Consider the following 12,662-nt stretch of genomic DNA (forward strand, 5'->3'; position numbering starts at 1 on the left):
CAGGGCTGTCTTCCACCTTGGCATCCATTGGGGTCTTTGTGTGACTGACAGCTTTGCAATTTTATTACATTTTTATTGATCCATCCCCTGCAGCCTCAGCACATCTGCTCCAGCTGCAGGAGCCCCGCTGGGATGTGTGCTTATTTACACAGCTGTGAAGGATTTCCCCAGTCAAGTTCATTAACTACATGAAGGAGACGAGCTGTTCTTTCTCATTATTAAGAGATTTCTGCCACAGAGGCCTCCTCCCACCCCCCTCTCCTTGCTAGACACTTCTGCAGGACACGGGAGGACTGACCTCGGGAAGAGACGAGTGCTGCTCTTGGGAGCACCCATCGGTTCGCATCCCTTCTGCCTGTGCAGGAGCTGGAAGCTTTACCTGCCTGTGTGGAGAGGGTTCCCCTTTTTCTCTCCATCGGGTACCACTAACAATTCCCTTCTTTTACGTGTCTTCCTCTTTGCTCCCTCAGCAGTTAAGGAAACAGACGTAAGGAAAGAAGCTAAACAGCATTGATGCTGCTGGAATTGTTTCTGGCAGAGTGATGAGATGAAAGGGCAGTTGCACAGGGGTAAGTGACCCAGGGCACAGCAAGGACAGTCATGGACCAGCACTGGGGTGGCTGCCTGGAAGGGAGCACGTTGATCCGCAGTCATGCAAGGAGGTAGCACATCCCAGGAACACAGAGCGGGCAGCCTGAGGGATCTGGGCTAGCAGACATGGTGACTGAGTGCCCATCAGACCACTTGGACCACGAGACCTGTCCCTGCAGAGAGTGGAGGAGAGCAAAGCCCTGGCCAGCCCTACCCCAGTTCTGCCTGAGCCAAGAAATGCTCAGCCCAGCCCCAACACTCACCTCCCCGGTACGTCTTCCAGGTGTAGTACTTCCCTCGGAAGGGGACGTTATCGAATTCGGCACACTGCAGCTCTCGGAAGTCCTGGGAGCCGGGTGGGCAGTCCTGTGGCCACACAGCCAGCGATCAGCACGGTGGTGAGAGCAGCCTGCACTCTCTGCTAGGAGAGCAAGAGCTGCTACAGGGCTCCCAGCCATGACCAGCCCTTCGAGGAGATGGACACCAGCCCTGACAACTGGATACTGCTATAGTATGGCAGAAGCATCCTTCCTGCAAAGCTAAACACTATCTGAAGACTAATGGCCCGAGCCATTGGGCTCCAGCTGGTCTGTCTGCAGATGCAATCCTTTGAACCCTGGGTGCAAAGCCCAGGGGAAGCAGTAGGGAGCATCTGCTGTCCTTACTGCCAGTGTGTGGTCGTTAAAGCTACCGCTTCCCAGGTCCAAAACTTTACTGAGCTTCCCTGCAGCTCACTTACCTTTCTTTGCTCCCCTCCAGGTTTAACCCCCAGCCCTGGGAAGCTACCTGCACTGGCAGCGTGTGAGAGGCAATCGCTGCCATTGCAGCGCTGGAAGCCTCTGATCTCTCCCCCTTTGCCTCGTTATCTGTTTGGGCCCCTTCTTGATGCTGAAGCCCCGCAGGTACGAACCACCCACCCACCTTCTGAGCCAGCTTGCAGCCAGCACGGGCGTGCACGGTCCTGCTCGGCTTTCCCCACAGCAGGATTGCTGCCGGCATGGCACAGCTCACCCCCACCCAGCCGCCTGCTCCCGTGGGCCCCACAGCTGCACGTAACACCCCGCATCCGTGCGCAGAGGGCTCATCCCTCCCTCCTTGCTGTGACACATTCTGCCTGCCCCACCAGCAAAGCCCTGCCAGCCCACCGCCGCTCCTCTCCCCGAGCCCGGCAGTACTCACGTCGGTGTTGCAGGACCGGTACCGCTTCCGCTCTCCCAGGCAGTACTTCCCCCCGATCGTGGGCCTGCCAAACCAGCACCGAGAGGAGAGAACCAGCTTAGGGCAGCGCGCTGTGCTTGCGGCAGGCGGCTGCCCCAGTGTGCAGCAGCACCATGGCTTTTCCCAACCCTGCTCCGCTGCAAGGACGGATCCTGCCTGGAGGGGCTCCTGCAGAAGCGCGGTGCCCCTGCAGACCTCGCACGCTCGGCTGCAAGCGCACGGTGCGGTCGTACAAGTGGCTTTGGGTCTGTGGCTGCGGACCCAGCAACAAAGCAAGAGCACTGAGCTGCTCTGAAAGCAGGATGCGGGATTTGCGTGCAGGAGCCAAGTCCCTCCCAGGAACAGGCACCTGCTGCCTTCGGCATTGACCCGAACAGGGATACCGTACGGCCAGGACGAGGCAGGGCCACGCTGACACGGCCACACACGTGTGCACCTACCGTGGGCTGTCGCAATGGCGAACGGATGACGACACGCCGCCGCCGCACGTCCTGCTGCACTCTCCCCAGGACGACCAGGCTCCCCAGGCACCATCCACGCCCTCCGGTCGGGTGCCGAAAGGCACACACTCCCTCTTGTAGCACCACTGGGGAAAGATAGAGCTTTAAACACCCTGAGCACACGATCTCCTCCTCCCAGAGTGCTCCCCAGCCTTCATCCGACACGGCAGCTGGTTAAAGGCTGGGATGTGGTTTGGTCCTGTGAAATCTGAAGTCAGAGCTGTGCTGGCCTTGGAGCCAAGTTCTCCATTGCAGAGGGCATTCGCCTCTCCCCAGACACCCTTTCCTCTGAGAAACACTGTCACCATGTGCGCACATCGTGTACTTGGTATTGGCAAGGATGCTGGGACCAATGCCCCCAGTGCACCATCCTGTAGGGCAGGCAGCCGTGGGCAAGTGGGTCACATCCCCACTTCTCTACAGGGGTCCTGGGCACCTGGGTCAATCAGGGTGACACATGTCGGGAACAGGGACATGTCAGATCATGCACCTCACTGCCTATAAAAGAATGCAGCAGCGAGTCCCAGGTGGGACTTGGACTGGAGCTGCTGCTGCTGCTGCTGCTGGGCAGCAGGACCAGGATCCCTGGGGAACACCTGGGACACCTCCACTGCCAGCTACTCCCTCCCAGGATGGAGTGAGTTTTGTATGTGCACTGGGAGCTCAAGTTGTGGTTAATGTGTTAAAATGACCCAATCTGCAAAGGGTGCAGGTTAAAATAAAGTTTCGATTGTAATAACAACGTTGTTGTGTCATTGTTGTGCCAAGGATCCCTAAAGAATCTGCCTGTCCCCATCCTATTGAGTGACAGATGCTCATGGATTCTTGCCTATGAAATATTTCGCTTAGACCTGGAAAGCGTCCTGCACCCCCTGGAGTCAACAGTGATGCAAGGAGTGAGACACTGCCAGACCTGCTGCTGTTCTCCGGGCATGATGCCGGACACCATGCCTCCGGGGCTGAGATAATCCCAGGAAGGAAGAAACCTCTGTGCGCTCTTTCCAGGGGCTGATAACCCACCCTGGAGATGCTGGCACAGCCTCTCCCGGCTCCTTCTGAGCCAGACTCTCCACGGGCAGCACAGCCAGCAGGGGAAAATGAACCGTGGCCTCCTAGGACACTCAGCTAGCCACCTCCTTGCACACCAGTGCCCTTCCAAAGGTATGATCCCATGCAGAGGAGATGCTCTGCAGGTACAGCCTTTCTAGTGTCCCTGCTGATGCTCCAGACTGGAGATACTGAGGCTGCTGTTTCTGCAGGCAGGGTCCAGGCGTCTGACCAGCCCCTGCAAACCCCTCCACGCACTCAGAGCTCCTGAGAGCATCAGTGATGGGCTCTGCCCTTGTGCCCTGGCTGCTGGGAGCAGACCCTGGATGGACACGTGCCGTCTGCAAGACCAGGTATGAATTGGGGGCATGCGGGGAGGAAGGATGCATATTGAAAGGCATCCTCACAGGGTGCGCTGGCCATAACCTGCGTAACAAGTGCTTGACTAATTGAAATTTAAAAAAAAAAAGACAAAAGAAAACCAGAACAGGCAGGGAAGGAGCCAGCAAGACAGTGAATCCACTGTTGGAGCAGCTGGGCTGCTGAGGATACTCCAAAGGCAGAAGAAACTACTGCTGGATCCAGGCCTGAAGTCACCCACTGTGAGTTCTTGGGGTAAGACAGGTGAAGCCACAACAACCGCAGGGAATCAATTAAAAAAAAAAAAAAAGAATCTGGGAGGAGGGAACAACTAGAGGTCTGGGATGTGGGCACAGCCACCACCCAACAGAGTGTGGCTCAGTTTTCTCTTCCCACTGCATCCCCAGTTGGGTGGCAGAGCACAGAAACTCACCCTATCTCTCCTTTCATCTTGCACACCTTAAACAGCTTCTACACCCTGATCCTACCCTCTGCTCTCCCCGGGTAGAAAGGGAGAAGCCAGGGCAGACCTCAGCGAGCTGCTCCAGCCCAGGGCTGAGGTCTGAGGGACTCACCCAGCTGGTGAGTGCAGGGACCACCAGCCAGGAGCTCCAGCTGGTGAAGGTGCAGAAACTTAATACAAAGGTGCATCTTCTTTCACCCAAGCACATCAAATCACTTCTGAAGTGTGAATTAATACAAAAGGACAAACAGAAGCGCAGGAAGGTAACTGGGGGTTCAAACTGAGTCAGTATCTTCACTGGGAATAGCTCCCATGAGTCTCGCGGGATGCGACTGCTTGTTGCTTCACTTCTCTTAGGACTTTTGAAGAACCTTGGTTAAAAAACAACTAGTAAGTGGAGGAAAAAGAGATATTTAAAAGTGGGAAAAGCTGGTAATAAAAAAGATGACTAGTAGAAAAAAATTGCCATTGTGTGTGGTGAATCTGCAGCAGCAGGGATGTTCAGCCCCAGGAGCTGTCTACTCCTTCTCGACCTAATTTCCAGCAAAACTAAGACGACTGTTTGCAAAGAATAATGCATTTGTCAAAGCCATCCTCTTTCCTGCACATCAGCTTCCTCAGCTTCTTAAGCATTTTAAATTATTCTTGAATTTCTTGGGAATTATTTTTCCTCTAGAGGAAAACCACATGTCCATTTAATGCAGAATGTCCCAGCCCTAATTCTCCATTGTCCCAATTATTATTCAATTTGCAAAGACGCTTTGTTTTAACAGTGCTACAGGCCACTTTATATGGGCGCGAATGGGTGTAGGAGGTGCAGGGAACAAAGTGATACGAACAGTCAAGTCAAAATTCACTTTCAAAATATATGGTCATGAAAAAATCCTACCCTTTCCTCTCAGCTGAGTATGAAAAATGGAGGTGTTATCATACCCAGCCTTGTGAGGCAGTTTTTCCCGAGTTCCTCTGAAAGCATGTTACAAACTCATTGTCCCTTCTGGGGATACTGGGGCAAAAATCGCTTTTCTGAGTTCAGCCAGGAGACCTCAGCAGACCTGAGAACAAGGTGTTCCTCTAAAACATATGGCATTGCTTGAGGTCACCTTGCTGTGCCTACTAGGCGAGACCAAGCAGCTCGCTGAAGCAGGGACTTTGTATTCTGCATTTCCAGCAATATGCAAGATGATCTGTACTTGGGGTGGTTATGGGCCTCCGACCTCCTTGGCACACCCCAGCCTCCCTGTGTGCCAGCGGGGAGGGTGGGAGTGGCTCCAGGCTCTGGGAGGCAAGGGAGGATAGGCTGGTGGGTGCTCTTAAATCAATTCCGCGCTCACCAAGGCAAACAATAATCCCTGTTATCGCTGGAAAAGGGATTCAACCACTCACTGTCAACTCGCTACGGTGCCCCGGGCTTCCTTACCCCCTTTTCAATGGTATTGGTTTGGCATATGGTCCCCTCAGCAGCAGGGATGCTGTTGGTTATGCAGCGGTTGCTTTTACTCAGACACCATAACTCACTGCAGACTTCCTGGAAAGAGAGAGATTTTGGGGGAGAGAGGGGGAGGGAGGAAGAAAGAGACAAAGAAACAAAACTGGGATTAGGATTTGCTTGTGCCAGGCGCTGCGAGGCCGGGGCAGCAGCACGCTGGTGCACTTGAGAAGCACCAGCTGGGCTGGGACACAGGGACAGGAGTGTTTTCAGCATGGTAGGGGGAAAAATGAGATCAAATCTTGCAAGGTGTTGCCAGCTGCAGTCACCCCAAGGCCACGGACAACTCACTCCCTTCTCCGGACTAAGCCTAAGCACTTCTCATGGAGCTGGGGTTCTCTGGATTTGGAGGTTCCACTGCCAGAGCTCAGGCAGCCCGCACAGCCAAAGCTGGTCTTTGTGCCACAAGGAGACATCTCCTTGGCCATCCCCATGAGTCCCGAGCTAATCCTCTGTGCTCCACCTGACCCCTCTCCCCAGGGCTGAGGGATGTTCTCTTTTTTGGATCTGTGCAGCGAAGGTAGAGCACAAGGGTCTGTTCCTAGAACCCGCCATGAGCATCCCTACACCACGCGGGTCCAGATCTGCCATGCAAATCTGGATCTGCCTCTGTGGGAAGCTGGGACTCCCCAAGAGCATCAACATGGCACATCTGTCATCTCCTGCTACAGGCATGCACTGTGGGTCACAGTGTGACTACCTTGTGTACTGGCAATCTCCACAGTCCTAAAGGACTCTTCTGGATGATTTGGAGCCTTTTTCAGAATAATCAAAATAATGCCAGATCCTGTGCTAGCCCTTCAGCAGCTCCAGAAGTGGACACTTCTGCTCTCTATTTCTGCTGGGTGCAGTTGAGTCCACTGACTGATACTGGGCTGAGGACTCCAGACCTCTTTCCAGGAGGTTTCCTGAGCCACAGATCCTGAGCTTCAGCCCATCCTGACTTCTCAGAGCACCAGCAAACAACAAGCTTCCCTTGGCTGTTCCAGAACCCGCCCAAAAGTTAGGTCCACAACAGAGACTGTGCAAAGTTGTCACAGTTGCTAAATCAGAAAGTCCAGGACCTTTGAACCTGCTCTGCCACTAAATCGACCAGGCTGGACTTCAACATCTGCAAACTGCAAAGTAACACCTAAAATCCAGAGCTGAGCCTCCTGCCAGGTCACCATCCTGCTCCTATTCCTACTGAAACAAGCCTATGGAAAACTTGCTGCTTTTCAGAGTGACTTCGGTTATACTTGAAAGTATTAAACAGCGTCCCATTGTCAGTGAAGGAAACTGTCTTGAGATGTGACAGCAGAGCCCGAACAGCCTAATGCTCTCCCAGCACACGCTGGTGCCGCCGTCGGTGCACACTGATGCCGCAGCACAGGGTGAAGGACCCGGCCCGCTCCGTGCTGCATGCTGTGGTGCCAGCACAGTGACTGCCTGGCCTCCTGCCTGCCCCTACAGCAGCGTGACCTACATGATAGCTCCCACGGCTGCCCACCTCCAGTCAGGTAGCAGCCTGTTCATCACATCTCCGGGCTTGGTTGAGCCTTCCAGCAAGGCATTCCTCCCCCCGGCCAAGGGCTGTGCTCTAAACAGTAACCGATACCCCCGCAGCACAAACTGACTCAACGACTGGGAATCCTCTGTGCTGGTACTAAGAGAGGCGAAAAGATGAGCCCAGGATTTCTGTGCTTCCCTCCTGTTCCCAGGGCTGCCATAGCAGAGTGCCACAGGGCAAGCTGGCAAAGGAAAATACTGCTGAGTTGGTGCCGAGGACCACAGCTCCGAGATGCAAAAGGATTTTGTTTCCCAACTCCTTTGCCAAAGCCCAGCTGTAGCTGGCTTTAACCAGGGGAAGGAGAAAGTCTCTCCCATCTTCAAAAGGCATCTACCCCTCCATACTGCTCTTGGAAAGCCAGCATGACTACTGGGAAGTAGGAGTTCCTGTATAGTCTCGTCTCTCTGTGTCACTGAGGGAAGAGGACTTCCCAGTTTCCACCAGTGACATCCACTCTCTCTGTCCTCATCATATCTATTAATCATCCACTTTGCACTGGCACGGAGGCAGGGATCCTGCCGTGTTTGCGCGATCACCCTGGGGTCTGTTTATGCGGGGCACGGGACGGGTGGACTTACAGATCTACCCAGATTTATCTGCGTACACTTGAGCCTTTACGCCCTTTGGGTTTCTCCCAAACAACACGCAAGACAGGCTGGGCTAGAAGAGTCATCGCAAGGACATCTTGTGCTTTTGGGATACTTGTATATATATACAGGAAGCGTCTGCCCAAGTTAAAAATTAGCTGGGAAGCAGGCCTGTAAACATGGAAAGTTTCCATTCCACTGACTGCCTCAGCTGAGGAGGGGCACAGACCGCAGTCGGTAGCACCTGACATCAGATACCATGACCATGGTATTTGGACCCAGACTTCTGCTGCGGCTCTGGGCATCTCACGAGACTGCATCTGTCCCATGTCCAGTGGGCTCTGGGCCCCCGGGCCATGTCAAAAGACAGCACTGGACCAGGGAGAGCCAAGCTTCGCCCTTTGTTCAGCACGATGAGCTGGTGAGACCAAGCAGCAGGTGGTTTAGCGTTTAACCATAACAAGCAGAGGAACACTCAGAGTGATAAACTGGTTCACATTGGGTCGCTTCGAGGGCAGCATTGAGCTTGGATTTACATTTTTGCAAGAGCAACTAAGCCTTAATCTGGTGCGTTTCCTCCTTCACAACTTTCCAGGGCTTGGACCGGGGTGGGTGCACATACACGTGTGTTCATCAGACAACACAGCTGCCCGTATATCTCACTATTGGCTCCTTTGTTTTCTTTAGGGAAAAGTGGATGCATTAATTAGCCCTTTAGTGCAGACGCTTCCCCCTCACCACCATGCTCAGATAGTTGGCAACATCTGGTATGTTAAGAACAGCAAAACATCAGGCCGAGATCTTTTCTCCTGATGCAACCTTTCCTTTCAGTGGTTCCCTCAATTCAAAGATCAGGGGCTGGCAGCATGATGGCGGGAGCGGCTCAGGTGGGCAGCTGTCCCTCAGGTGGACCTACAGCACATGGACCCGCAGCACATGGAAGAAACAGGTTTCTCCTCCTAAGTTTGTGCGAGCAGCATAATGACTTCTAGTAAGGAATGAAAAATATGTCTGTGTACAAACCCCCACTGAGAGAGGAGTCTCCATGAGAGGACCACAGCTTGGCTTCCAGCTGCAACCCTTGGGGTCCAGCAGCAGCCAAGCTATCAGATAAAGACAAGAGATCTCTTTCCATAGGAATAATCTGACCAAAACTGAGCTGGCATCAACCTGTGTGGATGGGAAACGACCTCCTCTCTCCTCTCACAGGGAAGCAAGGCAAAAAGCTCACAGGGAACGTGCCAGCGCCCTTCATTCGAAGCAGGACAGCAAAGCAATGTGAGCAGCAGAGGAACAGCCCCACGGCCCCTTTGCCCTTCTGGCCCCCGTCCTCCACCCCCTGGGAACCGATAGTAAAGCAGGAAGGCTCTCTACCCCGTATTTACACTGGCGAGATTTAACTCCGTACTGGAAACGGCACTGCTCGTCTGCATCGTAGGCCTGTCCTGGAGCCACCGTCGGGTAGATAAAGTCTTGCTTGGGAGGAGCGTTGTTCAGGCATAATCCCATCCCAGAGCTGGAGACAAGAGGTGAGAATCAGAGCTCAGAAAGGCTTGTAGGAGAGCATCGCGGTGCAGGACCAGCAGCAGGCACTCCCGGCTCCACACCGCTGAGCTCTTGACGCTTGGGGGATAACTCTACCAATCTTCTTTGGGCAAAACTGGCACTGAGAAAGTGCTCTGACATCTTTCTGCCTGCGCTCTCGGGGCTGGGAAGCACATTCTTGTTCCTAGGTAACTCTAGAAGCTTTAATCCGAGGGTTTTGCAGGCTGTCGCCAGCCCCTGGTTGCCTGGACAGGTCCCTGGTCCAGCAGATGGTGCGTGGCAGTGCACGGGCAGGCGTATGGCTGGGACCCCCGGGGCGGCAGGTGGGCAGAGGGTCTGCCCCCCATCCCACGGCTGCAGAGCCCCAGCTGAGAGCAACCGGCGGTGCCGAGCACAGAGAGCCCCTGCTCTCCAAGCCCGTCGTTCTGCATGCCAGAGCTTTGTAGGAGCGTCCAAATTTTGCAAGAAACACGCCTTCCCCTCCCCCTTCCCTGCTGCTTTCTGAGCTCTCCCTAAATCAAGGCTTCTGCCACCACTCCCCCGGCCCCGTGTCCCGGGGTCTTCCACGCACCACAGCCCCATCGCAGCGGAGGCTCCCGGGGCCGCGCTGGGGCGGGGGCGGCCAGCATGAGCCATGGAGGGGGCCGATATGAACTCGCCGTCCTCCACCAGCCCCGCCGGGACCTCGGGGTTACCTGAGGACAAGGCAGCCTCTGCCACGGCGCTTTCCTGGCGCCGTCCGTGCCACGTGCCTCGCTGCGGTGCACGTCCAGGGGTCAGGAGTGAGGGGGACAGGTTTTGCTGCGGCCAAACGTGAGCTGCCAGATGTGGGATCTGGTGATGAGCCGCGCGGTTCGGCCGGGCCGTGCGGGACAGTGGGGCAGGCGGCAGCCCCTCGGGGAGGCTTGTCTTCCCTGCCCCTCTCGCAGCGGTACAACGGCAGCGTGTCCAGTGGAGGTCTGGTATTCAGGCTGCCCAGGCACCTTCTGCCACAGTGACCCCACACACTTCTTCTGGTTGTGACTCAAGTCCTACCCAGTCCTTCTATTAGGTAGTGCCTGTACCCTACCAAAAACCTCACTGAAATTGATCCTGACTGCTCATTTTGTGATAGAAAACCTGGAGGCTGCCTGAACCCTGGTCAAGGAGCTGTTTCAGGTTGTAGAGGCACAACTCAGGCAAGGTTGATATCAAAACTCTGGCTCCTAAATCATCTCTCCTGAATCCTAAAGGTGCTTCAGACAAAAACCAAACCCCTTTCTCCTATGTTGCTTGTTCGCAACAGTAAACTCTCCTTTTTATTGTCTGCGGAAGCTGCCTAGACCATGCAGACCCAGTCCTGTCTCCAGATCCTCCTTCCCCAGCACATCAACCCTTCCCTGCAATTCTTGGCTGAAATTCAGAAATGTCTAAATGCCTCCAGAAGCTACTGATATATTTGTGGAGTTTCTGGAAGCGGGAATAAAACCTAAATAAAGGTCTCACAGCTGCAAGGTAAATAGGGTTAGTATCTTCAGCAGTCTAGCAAACCATGAGAAAGTCTAAAGCAAGGAAGGAAGCATGGGCCTCGGGATAGGACGAGGTGCTGGAAGACAAGACAGAAAGTGCATGGGCTGTGTGCTTTGAAGGCTTCTCTTTGGCTTTACCCACTCCTCACAAGTGACTGTGAGAGGTTGGAGGTGTCTACTGGTTGTGAGCTAGAAGGAAAGGCAAGGTGAAATGGATTCCTTACTCCAGGAAGCTGGTGATGTAATCCCTGCTGCATGTGGACCATACAAACGGGTTGGTCTTCATGGTGATGTGAGCAGCCATGAGCTTGGCCGTTTCTTGCCCACGAGAGCCACAGCTGTTGCCAACCCCATCGTGGTTCATGCCAAACCTAGAAAGCATCCCCAAAGCAATAGAGAAATTATCAGCTACTGCATTTTCAATACATCTGTATCATAAGAGAGACATAGATCTGTTGGAGCGTGTTCAGAGGAGGGCCACAAAGATGATCCAGGGGCTGGAGCACCTCTGCTACGAGGACAGGTTGCGGGAGCTGGGATTGTTCAGCCTTGAAAAGAGAAGACTTGGGGGGGACCTAATAGCTGCCTTCCAATACCTGAAGGGAACTTGCAGGAAGGCTGAGGAGGGACTTTTACAAGAGTGTCCACTGATAGGACAAGGGGAAATGGGTTTAAGTTGAAGGAGAACAGATTTAGATTAGATCTTAGAAAGAAATTCTTCAGTACAAGGATGGTAAGACTTTGGAATAAATTGCCCAGAGAAGTTGTGGATGTCCCCTCCCTGGAGGTGTTCAAGGCCAGGTTGGACGGAGCCTTGAGTAGGCTGATCTAGTTGAGAGGTGTCCCTGCCCATGACAGGGAGGTTGGATTAGATGATCTCTGAGGTCCCTTCCAGCCTATGCCATTCTATGATTCTATGATTCTATGATACACACTGTTGTCAAAAGTCCCTCTCCAGCTTTCTTGTAGGCCCTTCCAGCCTATGCCATTCTATGATTCTATGATCCATAGAAAGGATTTTTCAGCTCCTGTTGGCCTTTCCCTGTGACAGTCACTCCCAAGGACTCTTCTGGCATGGTACTCACGTGTGGCCGATCTCATGGGCAATGGTGAAGGCCGTGGCCAGGCCAATGTCCTCGTTGATGCTGCAGCTTCGTTCTCGTTCACACATCCCACCAACGGGGGCCAGGCCTAGGGAAGCCAGATAGAGTTGTCACATAGGGCCAGCACAAAGCATCTGCAGGGGACATGGGTGGTATTTGGGGACTAACTGATGTGCCTCACACTCACTAACACTGAGCATAGCCTGCTGTTAACAAGAAGTTTCTTCCTACCAGTTGCACTGGGCTTTGGGATGGACTCATGGCTCTTAGGGGCTGTGGGCGCAGGGTCACTCAGCACTGTCAACTAATTTAACAATGACAGGCTCAGAAATGCTATGAACGCATCAAAATCCTTTGAATTTCATATCCAAACACTGGACTGTGTGCAGAGGGGATCAGTCCTTGTCACATTGTCACAACACTGGCACTGCTGGTGGAGGATCCTGAGATGAGCTTCACCAGCACTTGGGCATCTGAACCCAGCCAGGGCAGCCTGGAAAACCAAGTAAGCCAGGATTCAACCTCACCATCTGCGCTTGGTTCTGGCTGACACCCACCATGATCAGGAATCCAGCCTGACTCCATCTGGAGGGCTGCATCATGCAGAAATTCCCCTCAGATTGTGGCAGTGAATTCCCCCAACTCTCTGCCCATACACTATCCCACCACTGTGGACTGTACCCGCTGCACCGGGCCAGGGAA

The 12,662-nt window shown here is 53.9% G+C and overlaps 1 protein-coding gene across 1 annotated transcript in view; it reads right to left on the reverse strand.

Moving 5' to 3' along the window:
- Nucleotides 1-12,662, reverse strand: part of ADAMTS10 (ADAM metallopeptidase with thrombospondin type 1 motif 10) — a 44,776-nt gene that overhangs the window by 13,848 nt on the left and 18,266 nt on the right. Inside the window, exons 8-14 of the mRNA XM_086627577.1 lie at nucleotides 11,943-12,048; nucleotides 11,082-11,228; nucleotides 9,179-9,320; nucleotides 5,600-5,707; nucleotides 2,250-2,395; nucleotides 1,771-1,834; nucleotides 855-957 (exon numbers count right to left, since the gene is read on the reverse strand). Coding sequence (XP_086483703.1) covers nucleotides 855-957; nucleotides 1,771-1,834; nucleotides 2,250-2,395; nucleotides 5,600-5,707; nucleotides 9,179-9,320; nucleotides 11,082-11,228; nucleotides 11,943-12,048 — 816 coding nt within the window. The remainder of the gene's footprint in view (nucleotides 1-854; nucleotides 958-1,770; nucleotides 1,835-2,249; nucleotides 2,396-5,599; nucleotides 5,708-9,178; nucleotides 9,321-11,081; nucleotides 11,229-11,942; nucleotides 12,049-12,662) is intronic.

This window comes from Tauraco erythrolophus, chromosome 28 (assembly GCF_009769465.1).
Source record: "Tauraco erythrolophus isolate bTauEry1 chromosome 28, bTauEry1.pri, whole genome shotgun sequence".
In the NCBI taxonomy this organism is placed as follows: Eukaryota; Metazoa; Chordata; class Aves; order Musophagiformes; family Musophagidae; genus Tauraco; species Tauraco erythrolophus.